Source organism: Eumetopias jubatus, unplaced genomic scaffold, assembly GCF_037043125.1.
Source record: "Eumetopias jubatus isolate StellerSeaLion01/CBP00866 unplaced genomic scaffold, mEumJub1_p1.0 scaffold_13, whole genome shotgun sequence".
NCBI lineage: Eukaryota > Metazoa > Chordata > Mammalia > Carnivora > Otariidae > Eumetopias > Eumetopias jubatus.
In genome coordinates this window covers 41,298,716-41,317,684 of record NW_028274819.1, presented here as the reverse complement: position 1 = coordinate 41,317,684, position 18,969 = coordinate 41,298,716, and the positions used below count along the sequence as shown (strand labels likewise).

The following is an 18,969-nucleotide window of genomic DNA, read 5'->3' as shown; positions in this document are numbered from 1 at the left end:
GTAAGTGACTGAGGACACTGTGACTTCTGGGGGCTCTGCTCCAAGAGACAGTTTGAGGCTCCCCTGGATTGGGGGATGCCAATGTCTCTTGCTTCTGCCACCTTCACTCCCCGCCGCAAGCCCTGAACACCCTCTCCCAGCATGCAAGCAGCAGAGCATGGGGCTGGCTGGTCGCGGGGACTCACTGGAAATGGAAGTGTACACAGCGAAGGCCCTGAGGCTGGTCATCTCCTTCCTGCGGGTCATCTCCACACGGGTGCAGAAGATGTTCTCCCAGGCGTACAGCTTGAGCAGCTTGATGCCACGGAGCATCTCGTTGGTCTGCTTCAGCCTCTCGTTGGAATACTCCTGCCAGCGGTCACCAAGTCAGAAAGGAGTCTCCTTTGCACCCATCCCACCCAAGAGGAAGGAGCCGAGTCAATGCCCTCACCATTTCACAGACAGTGCCCAGCTCCTGTGCCCATGGGGATGCCCCCTGACTTCTCCACTCATCCCCGTTCACAGACAAAGAAACTGAGGCCTGGCCAGTGAAGTGATCTGCTCAGGGCCAATGACAGTGTGGCTGTGCGTGTGTGTGTGCACCTGTGCGTGGCTGTTTGGCGGCATCTGGGGGAAGAGCGAGGAGCCTTGCTGACGTACAGGGAGAGGAAGCAAGCAGCCGCATGGGGAAAGGCTGGGGAAAGGGGGCCTGAGCACACCGGGGACACTCACTCACCAGTGTGCTCCGCTGGGCCTGGGAGAGCTTGGTGGCCACAAAGTACTGCACAGGGGCCAGTAGGATGATGACAGCCGCCCCGATTAAGGCACTGACGCCGAGGATGTAGTAGAGGAGAATCACACCCACGATGATCTGGGGGAGGGTCACGGGGGTGAGTTTCCTCTGACCTGCTGGCTGCCCTGGGGGAGGGGGTGCCATTTCCAGCTGTCCCCGGGGGCCAGAGGAGGAGGTGTGACAAAGCAATTTCAGAAAGAGGTATTAACATGATGGGATATCTGCACAAGCAGTGGCTTTCTGGGCTGATGGCTAACTGCATTTATCCGCCAGCCCGCTGAGGCGTTAACTCTCTCCAAATCTACCTTCCAGATGGGAGTCTCGGAGCTGAGGCTGCACAACGGGTGTAACAGCACCCTTTGTTCTGTTTGCTGGCTGTCCAAGCTGACAGTTCCCTCCCGCGGGGAGAAAAGTGACATAGGAGCACAGGGGCTCTGCTGCGTCCCGCCGGACAAAACCAGTCCGGGGGCTAGGAGTTCAAGTTCCATTCTTAGGCTCCTGGCATCTTTAAAAAAAGAATTTTTTTTTAAGATTTTCTTTATTTATTTGACAGAGAGAGACACAGCGAGAGAGGGAACACAAGCAGGGGGCGTGGGAGAGGGAGAAGCAGGCTTCCCGCGGAGCAGGGAGCCGGATGCGGGGCTCGATCCCAGGACCCTGGGATCATGACCTGAGCCGAAGGCAGACACTTAACGACTGAGCCACCCAGGCGTCCCTCCTGGCATCTTTTTAGAAATAAAATATGCACTGTCTTCTATTAAGCTAATTATTACATATATAAGAAAATGAAAATGATCTCTTAAATTTGTGACATGCTGTACAGTGAGTGGTCTTTGGATTAAAATAGAAGTTTTTATAATTCTTAGTGGCAGATACACTTTATAATCTATAATACAGAACTACATATGTACATGAAGGCTGTTGTCGTCACTTTTTTAGTGACTCTGGCAAGTATTCTCTGAAAAGAGAATTCTTCTGTTTCTAGCTTTATGCAAACGACCGCCTGCTTCTGAATATTTATGAGAAGTGTAAATTACTCTTGCCAGCCCCTGAAGCATCGAGATGACAATTTATCAGGTTGCCTTCAGAGGCAGACAGCTCTAAATTCAGGGCTTATTCTAAAGGAACAGATGTGCTGTCTTCCTTAATTGGGGGAAAAAAAAAGTGTGCCTGGGTTGGCCCCGCACTCCCCAAGCCCTGAACGAAACTGGCAGTGAGCTCCTCGCACTACCTCAAGGACGGAAGAGCAGGTGAGCGGCTCTGTAATTTCTCTGAATCACAGAATGCCTCTTGTGTTAGCAGGATCTTAGGGCCTGGTTAAGTGACCCCTTCACCCCCTGTCTCCCAGGGTTTCACTGATGTTAAATGCCGACACAGGAGTGCAGAGGAGCGCGTTAGGAAATAAAGAACCTCCTACTCCTGCCCGGCTCTGCTTGCATCATCCTACCCCCAAATTAACCCTGGCATCCAGTCTTTTCATTAGCTGTCCTCATATGGAGGCAATCAGGGCATCGTTCAGCAGCGTATAGAGCCAGACATCAAGGGAACTCCCAGAGCACTCCCAGAGTCACCACCACGGCACCTGCTGGAGGGCAGTGCCCGAACCCCCACCACCTCCCAGCACCAGCAGCTGCTGGAACAGGACCTGGAAACACAGCTGCTGCTTCTGCCAGGCTTCCTCTCACCCTCCACCCACCCCTTGTCATGCTCCCCAAATTCTTCTGTCCACGCCTCTATTCTGCAGGGGTCTCAGGGCACCCCCCAGAAGGACAGACCAGAAATCAGGGATTCTGAGTATGCAAAACAAAGGTGGGGACTACAAGGGCTATTGTAGCCCCTATTTTCAAGTTAGGAAAGTGATCTAGTATAGTAGTGGGGAGATCGTAGGCCCTGGAGTCTGCAGGCCTGAGTTTGAATGCAGTCCCAGCACTTAGCTGTGCAATCTTAGGTAAGTTACTTAACCTCTCTGAGTTTCAGCTTCTTCATCCTTAAAATGGAGATTTTAATGCCTACTTAGCAGGACTGCTGTGAAAATTAAATGGACATATATAATAAGTACCTAGAATAATACCTGGCATGTAGTTAGAGATCAAGACTGGGTGGCAACCCTCTTCTTACAAACAAACAGACAAACAAACAAATAGGCCTTATGGGAACTCTGTCACTAGGGAACCACAGAAAGGAGATAACTTGGGAATAGCACTGCTACTGGCTCACTGTGCGGCCCACCCTCTCCAGGCCTCCAGCGCCCATGGTATGGGGAATCAAAGAAGTCCCCGCTCTTGCCAAGTTCCTTAACATGGTGTTCGTAAGCTTCAGGGGGCCAGCAAAACCCCTGAAATTGTAGGCAAAATGTGTGAAAGCACATTGGTTTTTCTGAGAAGGTTTCATTAGATTTTCAAAAGTATGCGTAGATCAGAGGTTGTCTAGGGCTGCGAAAGGGGATGACAAGTGACTGCCAATGGGCACGGGTTTCCTTCCAGGGTGATGAAAGTGTTCTAAAATGGTGAAGGCTGCACAGCTCCGAATATGCTAAACCCACTCAACTGCACATTTTAAATGGGTCAATTATATCTTAATGAAACTGTTCTTTTTTAAAAGTATATGTGATCAAAAAAAAAAAAAGATTAGAAATCAAGGAGTGTCTTGGGGATAAAGCAGGGGAGCTCCCGAGCTGGTTTGGGTATGCTCAAAAGCCGCAGGGCCTGTGGCCAGCCAGGCTGCACAGAGCATCCTGACTAGGTTGAAGGCACTGTGTCAACTCTGGGTAGTAACACTGGGTCTTGAGGGTTGCTGAAACCTCTTCTTAGTGGCAAAGGTATAGCCTTCAAGGAATTAAAAATGGAAAACCAAATGATACTTCATGATAAATAAGCAAAGGTAAGTGATGCGTGGAGATAAAACTACCATGCCCCACTGTTGGGAGGGTTAACTGCACAAGCGAGAGAGGCTGAGGCAAGTGTTATTAGTTAGTATTGTTAGCAATGATGTATGAGCCATAAACGTTATAAATAATAGTAATGATGACAATACAGTAGGTTTGGTGGACAAACTCTTTCAAAGGAGGTGGTTTAAGGGGACACAACAAAAAGCATTCTTGTGGATAAAAGTCTGGTAACTATATTAGATGAGCTCTCTAGGCCCTTCCATAGCTTCTGTAGTCACCGATCCAGCTTGGCAGAGAAGGGGGGCAGACAGGGGTCTATGCATGGGTAAGTGGTAATAGGGGATGGCATATAGGGCTGTCCCCATAAAAAGGGTCATCAGATTCCCTGCCCTACCTCCGCATCAAGATGCCTAGCTGACTCCCTGTGCAAGTCTCTCCTTCTCTTTTCCTTTAATGTCTTTCAAATATAAGCTTGACAGATAAGAAGGACCAATAGAAATCACTTGAGATTAAGGCTTGTGGAATTTTCATCCCAAGGAACAATGGATTCTGGACCGATAAAGTCCTTACTCACACCAAAGTGTGCAATTTTGAGGGATCTGATATTTACTTAGTGACTACTCTGTGCCAGGCACTCTGCTTGGCGCTTTACTTACATCATCTAATTGAATCGTCATAGCAACTCCAAAGGGTAGGAATCATGCCCATTTCATAGATGAGGAAACTGAGGCTCAGACAGGTAAGTATTTGAATCAACCTGTTTCACCAAAGCCCAGGCACTATCATCTCTACCAGGCAGTCTCTGTGGAGCCTGCAGGTGCTCTGGGATTCCCACTTCTGGTCTGGGCACCAGAGTGAAGCACGGGCTCCATGGGAGAAGCTCCAGATGAAAGACAGAGCAGATCAGCCCAGGGGTCAGATAAGCCATGCTGAGGATTCGCCTACTATCTTTGGGGGAGAATGCCACCTCCTTCAGAGCCAGCCCCAAAGGTTGTCTGGTTTTGATTTTCAAAAATAAATACACGCTTATTGGAGAATTTAGAAATGTATAAAGAAAATAAAAATTACCGTAATCCCACCATGTGGCCTTCTAGTTCTTTTTTCTATGTGTTTCTGTGCAAATATGTATATATACATACATTCCAATTCAGTGCGAAGCTCACTGCATATACTATTTTGTAACTTTTTTGGCTTAAATATACATCATGAACGTTTTTCAATGTAATTAAGTCCTTTGTGGCTACATAACTTTTAAGGTCTGCAAAACTGTTCCACATACGATGATTCGATAATTTTTTTAAGGTTGGCTGCTTTTTTTAAAGCCTTAATGCTGAGAGAGATGGCTAGGCCATTTGCTGAGCGTGAGACAGTATAGGGAGCCAGGGAGACCCCAAAGGGGTGGAAGGTGCAGGCAAACATGGAATGGAAGATGGTGAGCTCCTAGTCCCCGTGCATGTCCTAGAAGATTCTGACTTTGTGCCCTCCACCGCCAATGCTGACACACAGCCCTTACCTGCACTGGCATAGCCCAGAGGTTTGGGCACAAGAAGAAAAACCACATGAGCTGGTTGGTGTCGATGGCAACCAGGTTGCAGATCTGCGCGGCTGTCATTTCCCCCATGGATAGGTTGGAAGTGGACAGGTGCATAATTTTGTTGTAAATCTTGGTCTGGAAATGAGAGTAGAGTGTTGCACATTTGTCATAATCATCATCATCCTAATCCCTCTCCCAGATGCCATGTGTCTCCAATGGGCCGGTACTTTCTCAGACATTACAGAGCGGCGCTGTAAGGGGGCACCGATTGGAAAATTAATGTTCCAATTTCACACATGAGGTAATTAAGGCTCAGAGAGGTAAAGGGCTTTGATTCTAGATCAAGCAAGTCAGAAAGGCAGCATTCAAATGAGGAATCCATGCCGGCAAGGCAAGCTACTTTCCCCAGCAAAGCAAGACCTCTCCCTTGGGGACAGGACTTAATTAGCTCTTAAATCTTAATAGCAGATCTTCAGGTCCAGTTGTATTCTTGATTTGCCAGAAGCCAGTGGAGAACACACTTCAGAGCCATAAAAATGATAAAGTGGGGCAGCTGCCTGTATTAATGCGGCTACCTTTAGCCGGGGGCAGGGGGATGCTCTGAGGCCAAGTCCTGTCTTAATTGAGCCTTGAAACAAAACAGGCGGTCAGCCTGGGAAGGTCTTATGGGAGACAGGACATACAAGTGTCAATCAGCCCTATCATCACTGGGAGTCCAGCTACCCTGAGCACCTTGTTCTGTCTCTCCAGGGCAGATAGGGAGCAGCCACGGTAACGGGAGAACTCTGAACCTAAAAGCTCTTTGTGCAGAGTGGTCATGCCTCCTAGAAAGATGGCAATTTTCAGGGTGTGTGCTCTTAAACAAGGAAAAATCCATTCCCATCTTCAATGCCCTAGGGATGCCTGCTCTTAAATGAAATTCTATTGTGCATTTGTTATAACGTGGATTCCCAGCTCCCTTAATTCATCTTTTGTGAAACCCAGGTTATTTGCGGGTCAGGTTTGCTTAAAGCATGAACCTACTCTACGTCTTTTAGTGAGTTTATATACACCATGGGTAAAATAATGGCAATGACATTTTTGACAGATCTATGCACAGCCTAGGTTATGTGAAATCAGTCTTCAAAGAATAATAATAAATCTATTTTAGTGAAGTAGGAACATAGAGTAATCTATCAAAGAATGCATTATTCAGTAAAGACCAGCATATACAGAAATATGCAACTGACTAATAGCTGGCGTATGTCAAAAAATTATGTATCTAGTACAAAAATTTCGCTTAATAATGTTTCATGCAAGAACTGTGGTTATTCTCAAACTCATGAAGACATGGACCCTTACCTATAATTTTATGTAAAGCTCTGAAAAAGCGGTTTGTTTTTCTAATTTGTTTCCATAATCAATGCTAGCATTTTCTTTTCATAGCATATGAATTTAGCCCTCCTGGATCAGACAGTTTGATAAAAACAATTACATGCTAATACATTTAAAACCCATTTTTGGCTCTTTGAGTGTAATTGGAAAATACTGGGCCAATGTGTAATTTATGACATACAAACAGAAAGATTTAATTACAAAACTGTTTGACTACAAAACTCACTGTCGTCTATGGTGGTCTATGGTGGCATGTGCCTGCCAGTTCGTGCAGAACCTGGACAAAAAACCTTTCAGAGAAGTTTTCTGAACTGAGGAATAGCTTGGTTCCTCCTAGCTCTGAGCCCCTAGGAATCTCAGAGGGTCTTAGATTTCCTGGGCTTTTTCCACCGTTCTCACATGATGGCATTCCTGAGGAAATGACCTTTTTCTCAGTGAAAAACCACTGGGGATGGGCAGCATTGTCATGTACAGTTGCACAGGCTGTGCACTACACAACTCAGGGGGGGCGCCATTCACGTGGACTATACTAAGATAACTGGAGTTTGGACCCAGCCCAGGCCATCCCCTTCTCCTCTCAGTCCCTTTTCTGTAAAGCCTCTGATCCTGGGCTCCCAAAGGACCGGTTGGTGTTAATCTGAGGAACATTTCTGTCCTGAAGTATGAGGTGGCTTTGGGTTTGGTCACAACTTCTGAGTGTTCCACTGACTTCATGGGAATTTCTGGGTATGGCAGAATCAACTAATTGTCCCCCAGGATCCATTCTCTCCTTTTCACAAGAAGAATTTCTAGGGGACATATAGGACTGTCAAGAATAAAGACCACAAATTCTAGCCTCTCTAGGTATGGCCTGGTGGCCAATTTCTCATCAATGGGATGAGAGAGAATATGCGCAACTTCTGTGTTATGATTTTAAAAGAAGGCAGCGCTCCCTCCTGTTGCCCCACCTTTCTTCTCTTGCTGGTTTAAGTGTAGGCCTAATAGTGACAATGCCAAAAGCCACCTTCAACCATAAGACAAAAGTCACATGAAAGCAGCATTCCAGAAGGAGCCAAGGTCTCTGATGAGCGTGCTGCTGCCATACCAGCCCTGACTCAGTGTGAAAAACAAACTTTTATGCTATTTAAACCACTATCACTCTGTGTCTCCTCATCCCCACAGTGGAACCAAAATTCTAAAGAAAACACTAGGACTTAGACAACTCTCATCACCGCCTTGCTTAGAAGTGCCCTGAATCCTTCCTGATTTTGATCATCCTTTCAACCCAGGCTGAGAAGGAAGCCATAGGGGGCAGGAGCAAGGACCTAGACCCAAGGGACGCACTGGGCCAGATAAATCTCTCTTGTTAGGACCCAAGATTTAAGAGCTCAAATCGATACTCGAGGCTATCTAGTTCTGGTATGTCAAACTCGTTTCTTTTTTTGCACCCAAAGAAGACCAGTGGCAGACCCCTGGAACAGAAGCTGGAGAAGGATTCTGAGTCTGTATGTGCATTCAGCAGGAAAGAGTGAGGTGACCCATCAGTGATGTCTGTCCCAGTCAAGGCCGAGCAGGTGACATCACAGACCCAGTGCCAGGCAGAACCAAGGCTGGACCCGTACACTCCCCGAGTCCAGCCCAAAGCACTTTCCACCCTCCTACACTGCTTTGTCAACAGTTATTGTTTCAAAGCACTGCTAAAGGGCAACAACAAAAAGATAAACTCACCGCAGAATTATTCTTGAGTGCCCGTGGGGATGAATACTGTGGTTTTTACTGCGAAGTGAAAACATCATTAGCCAAGTACCTGTATTGCTCCTCTCAAGTTAATTCCAGTTTCAATAGCGACATAGTAGGATGCTTGCAGAAATGTCCTTTGGAGTAGGAGGGCGAGGAACAGAAGCACAGCTAGGACGTAGGCATTAGCAAGGAACTCTTGGGACGAGACAAAATAAACCCCGAGGAATTGCGTCTATGGGAAAGAGAATTCGGAGATGACCACCATTAATACCTGTTACTGTGCCATGGTGGCCATTATTATAGGACCCTCCATGCTTGCAAAGTCTGTGCAGCTGGGTATAAGGGCAAAATCAGTCTGATAAATCCAACTAAACATTCTTCTAGCCACAGGGAGGGTTGCTTATACCCTCTTCATCATCCTACCTAGGGGAACAGAGTGTGGCCCAGCTCTAACCTCGTGCCCATAAATATGACTTTCAGCTGTGTGGCCACCAGGCCCAGGGGAGCTCACTCTGAATGGAACAAGAATAAACAGAGTGAATCAGAGCAGCCAAAACCAGAACTGCTTGAGCAAATCCCACAATGTGTGTTCTCTGCTACAAAAAAACCCGGAATGACCTGAGGTCTTATCCTACACTCACCAACACCCAGCCCTGTAGAAATTTCTGGGGAGAAAAGGCCAGTGGGAAAACTGTAGTGCTCCCAGGCGAGGTGGAAACTCATCACCTCTGATGGACTGAGAAGATTTCAGAAGCCCCCCCAGCCTTGTGGGCTTCCGGGACCTCCTTTGAAATTGTCCTCTTGCTACACCTCCAACAAGATCTCAGATGATAAGCACTGGGAAAAAAACCCAAACGTTTTGACTCTGTTGCTAAAGATACCAGGAAACAACAGCATGTCTGTTTCCAAATTCAGCATCAACAGCTCCCAGGAAAACTTTGATCCTGATTAAGTCCTTTGCTCCCCAGCAGAACCACATCAATGTTTCCATGAAGACAGCACTCTCCCCTTCCTGAGACTCTGCCCTGAACTCTGAAAGCTATTTGCAGGGTATGGGAGCTGCTGCAGGGTGAAGGGTGGTGGGAACAAAGTGATGAGAAGGAGTCTGAGGGCACGTCTCTGGCCAGGATCAGGCCCAAGGGGTCAGAACACCAAGAGGAGTCTTTTTCCTAGAGTCAGAAATTCCTGGATCATGGATACAGAGCTTTCTGATGGTCTGATGGTACAAAAGATCTTGCCTCTCATTTCAACTGTGCCTTCTCAACCAGCCCTTACTGCTTCATGCAACTTAGAACTATCTCTCCCTGGCTCTGTGGGACAGGAGTCTTTTCCTTTTGGGGACAGCAGGAAGCAGACACAGAGAGACAATTAAAGTCTCCTAGAGGAAGGCCTACCAAGGCCTGAAGTCCCCGACTCTGGCTCATTTATCAAAGCACCAGAGGGAAAGGCAGAGGGAGAAGGAAGGAAGTGTGTGTGTGTGGGGGGGGGCGATGAGTTGGAAGCAGCAAAATGGACCTTAAAATGAGGCTGCAGGGGTTGAGACCTGACCTTGCAGGGAAGGAAGGGGCAGGACACAGTATTTGTTAGGTGCAGAACTCCATCTTCGCAATACACCAATGAGAATACCCTTATGATCCTAATTTTATGTACGAGGAAATGGAGTTTCAGCATGGTTATGTGGCTGCCTCAAGGTCACATGCTGATAAGGCAGAACACATGAACATGAACATGAACCTGTGTGATGCCAAAAACACCCCTAGATCCACTACCTAAGCCTCACCCAGCCTCTTGACCTCGAGTCTCCTACAAGCTTGTGGGGGACAGACCCATGGCCACGTGGCTGGTTCTGGGTCAAAGATGAAGGCACATGGGCTTGGGAAGACCCAACACACTTTGGAACTCTTCGGTTCTACCATCTTCCACAGAGACCCTTCCACAGAGACCCAGCTCTGGAGAATGGAGTCCATTATGTTAAAGCAACAAAGCACATCCTGGGAACTTCCCCAAAGGAAATCATTTAACATCAGGAAATGAAGGTGTTCTATCCTTGGTTTACAGCAGAGGGAGAGGTGAAAAGCCATGTCCCTGTGCATCCATAGGGGATAGTTGGGTATATTCTGATGCTCATGGGAACACTGACTGCTACAAAAGCCCTCGAGCATGCCATGCATGTGCTGTCTCACAACGATCAGAAAACAATGGGCTGGAGAATGTGGACTCGAAAAATCACCTGATCACATATGTTGGTTAAAGTATGGGTGGTATTTGTTAAATACGCTCATTATTTGTACATTTTTAGCAAAGCAACTAATTCCTTTTTCACAGCTTTCAAGGCGAAACCTTGACCCCTTCCCACGACAAAACACACACTGTTGGGGCAGAAACTATTTTTTTGGATCAACTTCTTGTGGCCTATTAAGATGAAAATCTCCCTGCAGGTCTAAGTCATTAAGGTGTTATTAGATCTCTCTTCAAAGAGACAGCCTAAAAGAGATGGGGCCCAGAAGAGCTAAGTTTTTATTAAGAATTGGGTACTAGACTAGCCAAAGGGACCCAGGGTCCTGCCCAAGGAAGGCAGGCCCTGGGAAGCTTTAAATGGGTGTGAGGGCATGGACATTGCCCAACACTTTGAAGGCTGGAGAGAAAAGGCCAAGGACCTACAACTGGACATCTGGTGGGAGTTAAATGCTTCGGAAGATCAGATGCCCTAGTCTCACACTTTCACAAGCTCTCAGGGAAGTGTTTGTTTCCAGGCTCAATACGTATTTGAAATTAACCAATGCATATGCTCTTCCTCCCCCATCTGCTTGCTATAGAAGTTATACACCTGCCCATTTTGCAGTTGAGCTGGTTCATTCCACAGGTAGGACTAGAACCTAGGACTCTTGACTCTATGGTTCTGAGCCTCATTGCCCCCGCCTGGCCAGAGGTATGGCTGCAAAGGCCGCCTTCCCTTGTTCTCTAGAGCTTAATGGACAGGGATCACATGGGCTTTTGCTTCTTATTTGGGCAGGAGCCAGAAGTCAATCGCCCATCGGTCCCAGCCCTGGAAGGCCCTGGGAAAAAGCCATGACAGCTATCTTTGACCACTCATGGACCAACGTACCCACCCATCCATCTTTAGCCATTTAACATGGTGGTTTAGAGCCTGGACTTAGATGTTAGCCATATCTGAGTTTGAGTCTTGACTCGTTATATATTAGCCACTGTGTCCTTATGTAAGGTACCTCAATCTCCCTGAACCTCAGTTTCCTCACTGTAAAATGAGGCCACAACGGGTTTCTACCCAGAGAATTGTTGTGAGAAATCAGTGTAACAATGCAGGTGAAAGTATCTAGTAAGCATAAGCACTCAGTAGGTGAGTGCTTCTTTATGAATCCCTGAAGAATCATGTCTCCTGTGCCCCTGAGTGTCAGACATGGAGCTGGGTGCTGGGCACAAGGAGGTCAGATAATGCAGTTCCTGTCTTCGGGGATTCAGGGTCGAGGTGGGAAAGAGACAAGGGGTGTTTGATGCTGCAAGCCCAGGATGTTATGGGAGCACAAAGGAGGAGCATCTCATCCAACCAGAGGGAGACTTTCTGGAGGAGGTGACATCTAAGCTGAGTCTTGGGGGCTGAGAGGGGCTAGTGAGATGAAGGGAGGCATGCCAGGCCAGAGCTGCTGCGTGGGCATTGTCATGAAGAGACCAACCCACATAGTGACATCACAAAGTCATGGAAATGCATATCAATTTACACAGTCACCCACAGTGATAGCTACAAATGCGTGTACCCAAATGAAGACATAGACACACATGGAAAAAGAGAAACCAAGAGACACAGGACGAATAGAAGGATATACATACAGAATTATAAACGGTTCCCAGGAGAACCCATTCAGAAACAAACACTTTCACACTCACGAACCCACACACATTTCCCCTCTGAAGTTAGAAGCTTTTGGAAGCTTTGGCCCTCAGACCAAAGCCATACTGTTCTTTCTCTGCTCAGCTGACAGCCTAGAGCAAAGCTTGGCAGTTCTTTACGAATCCAGTTCCCTTGCCCTGCAGCCAGATCAGTGGCATCCTTGGCAGGTGACAGATTGTGGGTGGGGGTTAGGCCGGAGAGGGGGCTGGAGAGAGAGAGAGGTCATGGGCTGCACCCAGCCTGGGTCTCAGCTTTCCCAGGGGAGTGGCAGAGAAGACAGGGGAGTGGAATTAAAGAAGAAATGATGTTTGTCCTCACGGATTCCAAGGGCAGTGTGATTCTTGCCAACAGTGAGTGTCCTGGAAAGGGAAGAGAGGCCAGGGCGGCCACTGACAATGAAGTAAACAATGGTGCCCCACTGTGCAGCCTGCAGCAGCACGGATGGAGGCTGAGCCCAAAGAAGGGCTTTCTCACAGAGGGTTGCTCGTGGAGAGCGTCTTCGTAGGTTCATAAAGACCAGAATAGCACCTGTCCCTGGGTGACAGCTGCTGGGAGGCAGGGGGATGAACCAAATGACCTCAGCAAATGACCCCTTTCCCCCATTTTCTGGAGCCAGAAGCCCAAATGAGAATTAAGCCATATCCCAGGCGACCACACGATTGAGGATTCTTTGTTGCTGACACTGGAGACTTATATTTACTTTCACCTCTTGTTTCAATGTCTGTAATTTGCTGATTGCATTTGGGTTGCAGGAACAAATATTAAATCTGATAAGGCCTGCTGCCACTGAGGCAGAGCCATCTGTCTCGGGGATTTACAGCCTAACAAAGAACCAGGACAAGAGCATTCCAATGAGAGGGCAATAAATCCCAGGGTTGGTATATAGATAAAGAAAAAAGAGACATTCAGATGAACCACGATTCTAAGTGTTGTTCTCCCTACCTCTTTGGCACATCCTGCCTCAGAGTTCTCTCTCCAGGAGAACCCCACCAGAGTTTTGGGAAACACAGGAAGCAGACAATGGTGTGAACAAGCTGAGAAGGGCTCTGGCCAGTGTCGCTTCCCTCCTGATAGCGGGCTCTTGCTTCTGTGGGATTATGAGTGTAAAATATTCTGGAGTCCTCTACAGTCAGACTAGAACTGAAGGAGACACTCTTGTAGACAAGAGAAGCCGCCCTTTCCGCTCTCTTTTTGGGCCAAGTACAGTTCAGAGGCTCAAAAGCCAGAGAAGGCCTCAAAAGCCATCAAGGTCTAAATAAGCAAGAAGCATCCTCACATTCTTGTTGAACTAGAAATCTGCCCATCTGAGCCTGGCTAACTCCTACTCCTATGTCAAGGCCCCATGCAAAATACTTGTTCCTTTATGAAGCTGTCCATGACCACTGGCTGAGTTAGTCACTCCCTCTACCCACAGTTCCCTGTATATATGCCCTAATAGCAGCGTTTAAGACACAGTAGAAAAATCTTTGATTTGGATTTCTCTCCTCCATTGGATTTCACAGTCCTTGGAGCCAGAGGTGATGGCTTGATAATAGTAAGTCAATTTAGCATGACAGTTCTAGTGCCCACACTCTGGAGTGAAAGAGACTTGGATTCAGATCCCAACTCTGTCACAAAGTAGCTGAGAAACCCTAGGGAAAGTTACTGTCTAATCTCTCCGTGCCGCAAGTCCCTCACCTGTAAAATGGGGATAAAATACCTACCTTGTGAGTTGTATGGTATGTGAATTATATCCCAATAAAGCTATTACCAAAAAAAAAAAAGTATTTACCCTAAAAGGTTGTGTTAGGCGTGAAAGAAGACAGCACATGGATAACTCCCACAAGCAGCCAGGCATGCGTTAATTGGTCAGCACGTGGTTGTTATTATAGTTAATAGGCCCCATCATAACCACTGCCTCTGGATTCCCACAGCCCAACCCGGGCCTGGCACACAGTAGGGTTCAATAAATGTTTGCTGAATAAATCAGACAAACAGACTTGGAGTATCTCATATTCCTGACCAGAAGTACTCAGCTGGTTGATTATACCCGTGGGAAAAATTAATGTAAACCACCCGAGGATTAAATGCTCTCTGAGATCTTAGAGCCAATGAGATGAATAGTGTGACACAAGGGAGTGTCATAAATCATTAAGATCGCTAATTGGCAATTCTCAGCCTCATTTTCGGACTGTTGATGGTTAAAAGTTTATAATGATACTTCTGCTGGGAAAATAAAACTCTGAGTCTTGTTAGAGGTGAAAAGTTTTCCATTTTGTGACCATCTGAACCTACGTGGCGGCAAAGAAACAGAGGAAGGAATTAAGTACCCCACTCCATCAACAGAGTGGATGCTATTGCCCCAAGCAGGGAAAATAAACCCTCAGAAAGATTTCCTGCCTCTTTGGTCCAACACATTTCAGTCTGTAGCATCTTTAAAGCTGCAAAGGCCATTAGATACCATCTAGTCCAATGAGTTTGAAGTATTTTTAAGACATGGAATCCTTTTGTCAAAGAATTCTTAATGGGAAAGTCCAACATATTCATAAAACTGGGGCAGCTTTGAGTGAAATCTGGAATTGGGGGGAGAAACCCACGGAGGATTCCCTTGCCCTTCACCGCCAATAGCAGCCTCCAAGATGCACCTGTGGAACCTTGGATGCCAGAATATACAGAATTGAAGCAGTCAGATCATGAGAAGTTATTTGGAGTCTACAAAGATGATGTAAACGGAAGCCAACATATCCAACAAATCAGAGAAGCCCTAGACGCTGGGTAAACAAATGCACTTCCTACAACTTTCCGAATGACTACTACCTGGGAGAGGTATTATGGCAGTGATGGTATGGTGAGGAGAGTGGGGCACCGTAAATCCTCCCATCAGCTTGCCTCCTGGCATTTTTGTTAACTGGATGCAGAGCATCTTCTAGAGGGAGATATTGCCAAAGGCTTTGTGCCAGTGTGGGGAGCTGACCCGGTGCAGCTGAAGTGCACACACGTTGACCTCTTGCACATTCTCATGTACAAGGGAAAATCTTCCAAAGGGGGCTCTGCTCTACCCCTGGGGTGACCTACCTTGGGCTGGGAGACGCGGTTCTCTTTCCCAAGGTGGTCCACAATCCCGAAGATGCACAGTGGCCCGGCGAAGCCCAGCAGGTCAGCCAAGATGCGGAAAGTGCTGCTGAGGACCAGGCGTCTCCCGAAGGCGTGGCAGAGCGCCTGCCAGATGGCCCGGGCCCCCTGCGTGCTCTGCAAGTCCTTCTGCTGCCCAGCGAGAACCCATGGCCCGGTCAGAAGGGCCGAGGGCCCATTCGCAGCAGGGCCCGGCCTCCCAGGAAGTCCCTAGCTCCTACTGCCTGGAGAAACCCAGCGGCCATATTTGCTGCAAACGGGTGAACTCCAGGAAGAAATCACTGAGTCACCAAGTACACAGTTAGGTGGGCCCTATCAACACCAACATGGTCCAGATGGGGAAACTGAGGCCAGTGCTCGATCAAGGTCACACAGCTGGTCAGGGACGATGTGAGGAGCACAGCACTGCAATGAGGAAGTGGCAGGTGGCACCCTCACTTGTCACCACCTGCGACTGCATCTGCCTCAGTGTCTCCCCACTGTGCTAGTGCAGAGGCAGTGAGGGAACATGGGACTGGGAGTTGGGAGATTGGTTCTGCCACCTACCGGCTGTGGCCCAGCTCTGGGCAGGTCACGGCCTTTCTTGGGGTCTCTGTTTCCATGGCAGTGAGATAGAGAGAACTCTGCCTGGCTCAGCTTAAGAGTTCTTAGAAGTATCAGGCCACTAAATCCCCCCTTTAAAATGGGTGAAAATTCCCACCTTTCTCATCACTGAGCTCTAGAAGGAAGAACTTAGGACATGAGGGAATTCAGTGGGGTCACTTCCCTTCTCAGGGCCTCAGTTTCCCCCATCTGGACAATGAGGGTGTTAGTTCAGATGACCTAAATTGTAAGGGCTGTTCTAGCTGGGACTGTCCTATGAACCTTAACTTCTGGATTTGTCCCCGGTTCCCTGTGTGACTCATGCAAGCCTCTTCTCCTCAGTGGGCCCTACTGGGGGTTTGACCTGATGCCTTCAGAGGTCCCCATCTGTGACTCTAACCTGGAGGGAGGGGAAATGGATGGTGTGGCAGGGCCCCCACTGACCGCTTGGGTGTCGAAGGCCTCACAGAGCCGCTGGTAGTTGGTGAGGGCCCTCATGGCAATGGGCAGCTTCCCAATGGCTCGGAGATCAATGGGCTTCTTATGGGCAGTCTTGATGAAAGCATTCATCCACCAGTAGGTGCCTTTCGAGAGCAGGTTCACGAAGGGCTGCAGGAAGCGTACCCCCAAGTCCTGTAGGTCCTCAGGGGGCTTCACCTCCCTTGGTGACTTGAAGAAGATATATCTCTGTGGGGAACATGGGTCACCGGGGACAGGTAAATGTAACTTCTCACCCCTCTCCACTTTGCCCCAGAAAAGATCTGAGGTTGTGGCACCCCATCCTTGACCCTGACCTCTAACATATGGGGCTATCTCTTGCCTATTCCCAGGAGAAGGATCACTCCGCACCTCTTGGCTACCAGTGCCAGGGCCTCCCCACTTGTAATTCTTCCTTGAGGTCTACTCTGAATTCCCTTGGCTGGGCTGGGTTGGGTTGAAGTTGGATTGGGGAAGAGCAGAAATCTCCCATATACCATTTCACAGATCTGAGGACACGACCATGTTTCATGTTGGGTTTGCAGAACGTGGAGTCATGCAAACCTCGGCTCAAATCCTGCCTCCTCCACTTACTAGCAAGGTGTCTTTGGATGAGTTCTCATCTCAAATGTTTCCTTGTCTGAAAAGTGGGTGGTAGTCACATCCCCGGGGTGCTGTGAGGGTCATTTGAGGCATGGAATATAGTTGGCCTTTGTACCCTGTACATCACCAACTAAAACAGGGGTGTCAGAAATGCAAATTCAAGTAGTACTTGATACTCATCACCCCAAATGGGGCTGGCCCATTGCTCGTTGGAGGCAGGGAGAAGGTTTTCTTATTCATTGCTGGTAGATTATAGTCTTTCTGGAAGATGATCTGCAACACTGATTGAAATTTAAAATACACAGACCATCTGAACTAGCAACTCCGCTCCCTAGACTCTCTCCCACAGAAATAAAAGCAGCGATACATAAAGATGTAAGTCTGTTTATACACCATTATTTGTGAAGGCAGAAACTTGGCAATGAAGCGAAGGCCCATCAATTGGGTAATGGCTGAAGAAATTATTGCTCATCTACTTGATGGAATATTATGCAGCCATTAAGAAAACTAAATTAGCCATACCAGACTTGGAGGGTGTCCTAAGAGATACCTGTTGGGTGAGAAAAACAAGATGCAGAAAACTGTGTATAATATGATCCTATTTTTATAAAATGAATATTGAGAGGAAAAACTTTTATATGTGTTGAGAAAAAAGAACCTTGAATAGATACAAGAATATGGTATTCTATTATTAAACCAAGAGTGGAAGGGCACATATGAGGTTGCTAATCTGGGTTACCTGGGAGGGAAAGGCTCCACCCTGGCCCAGGTGTGTCCTGAGGTGGGTGCTGGGGTGGCCCAGGAGTGGCCTGCTTACCCTCACCCTGATGACATTGACCTCCACCAGGAGCAGCATCCCGTAGAGGATCACCAGCAGCCCCGTGAGGCAGAAGCGCAGCTGTGAGAAGCCGATGGAGTGGTCATAGAACTTGACGAACTTGATGGTCTTGGTGATGAAGGCCAAGGTCCAGTAGACTAGCAGGGCTGCAGGCGAGAGTATGTGTGTGCGATTCGCACACATATGCACTCACATGTGTGCAAGGGTATAGGAGAGAAGGGGAGACAAGAAGTGTGTCAGGGAGGAAGCATGTGTGTGAGTGAATAAGCCAGTGTTATGGGTGTGAGAGCACCCTTCTGAGTAAAGGGCTGTGTGTGTGAATCTGTAAGTGTGTAATTTTGAGCTGGTGTACATACATTAAAACATCATGATGGGTATGTTCAAAACAGCAATAATCTTGTAAGTCAAGCTGTCTTGTAAGTCAGCCAAATTTCCCTTTACAGTAATTAATAAATTGTTTTTTTGGTTTAAATAAGTTGTAGGCGCTGTGCCAAGCAAGCACTTTAAGTATTATCTCACTTATTCCTTACAGTCACCTTGTGAGGGGAGAACTGCCACCACCCCGGACTGAATGGACGAAGGAAGGCAGGCTCAGGTAGCTGGGCGGTCAGGTGGCAGAACTGGGCCAGCCTGACCCGGAGCCCATGTCCGGAGGCTCCATCCTATAATGGTTTGCTTGTGGGATTTCCAAGCTGGGAGGATCTTAAAGGTTCTGCAATCTGCTCTTTCGTTTTGTAGATGAGGCAACTGGGGCCCCAAAGAGGATGTGAGCTGCCCAAGCTCACTGCAAGCTTGAGTGTGCCCAGTCCAGAGCCCACGACAGCATGATGATGCTCCTTGTGGAGCCTGGGGGCCTGGGGGGTACCGACATGTAAGTCACAGTTCTGTGAGGCAGTGTGTATAGCCGTTAGAGCAGGACCCTGCAGCCAGACACACCTGGGCTCAGATCCTGTACTTTAAGGGGTAAGCCATTTAACCCATTCGGGCCTCAGTCTCTTCACCCATAAAATGGGGATAATAATAGTACTTCCTCAAAGGTTGTTGTGAGCAATGTATGGAAAGCATTGGGCACAGTAGGCCTGGCACACAGTGGGTGCTCTTTGGACATCAACTGTTAATACTGTTATCATCTCCAGATTTTAGACCTGGGACCCTAAATGTCAGA

General features: G+C 47.8%; 1 protein-coding gene across 1 annotated transcript in view; it reads right to left on the bottom strand.

The window, feature by feature from the left end:
• ABCC8 (ATP binding cassette subfamily C member 8) overlaps positions 1 to 18,969 on the bottom strand; it is a 72,890-nt gene that overhangs the window by 43,640 nt on the left and 10,281 nt on the right. The window contains exons 4-10 of the mRNA XM_028116825.2: positions 17,784 to 17,950; positions 16,331 to 16,573; positions 15,248 to 15,436; positions 8,354 to 8,518; positions 5,173 to 5,328; positions 716 to 850; positions 186 to 348 (exon numbers count right to left, since the gene is read on the bottom strand). Coding sequence (XP_027972626.2) covers positions 186 to 348; positions 716 to 850; positions 5,173 to 5,328; positions 8,354 to 8,518; positions 15,248 to 15,436; positions 16,331 to 16,573; positions 17,784 to 17,950 — 1,218 coding nt within the window. The remainder of the gene's footprint in view (positions 1 to 185; positions 349 to 715; positions 851 to 5,172; positions 5,329 to 8,353; positions 8,519 to 15,247; positions 15,437 to 16,330; positions 16,574 to 17,783; positions 17,951 to 18,969) is intronic.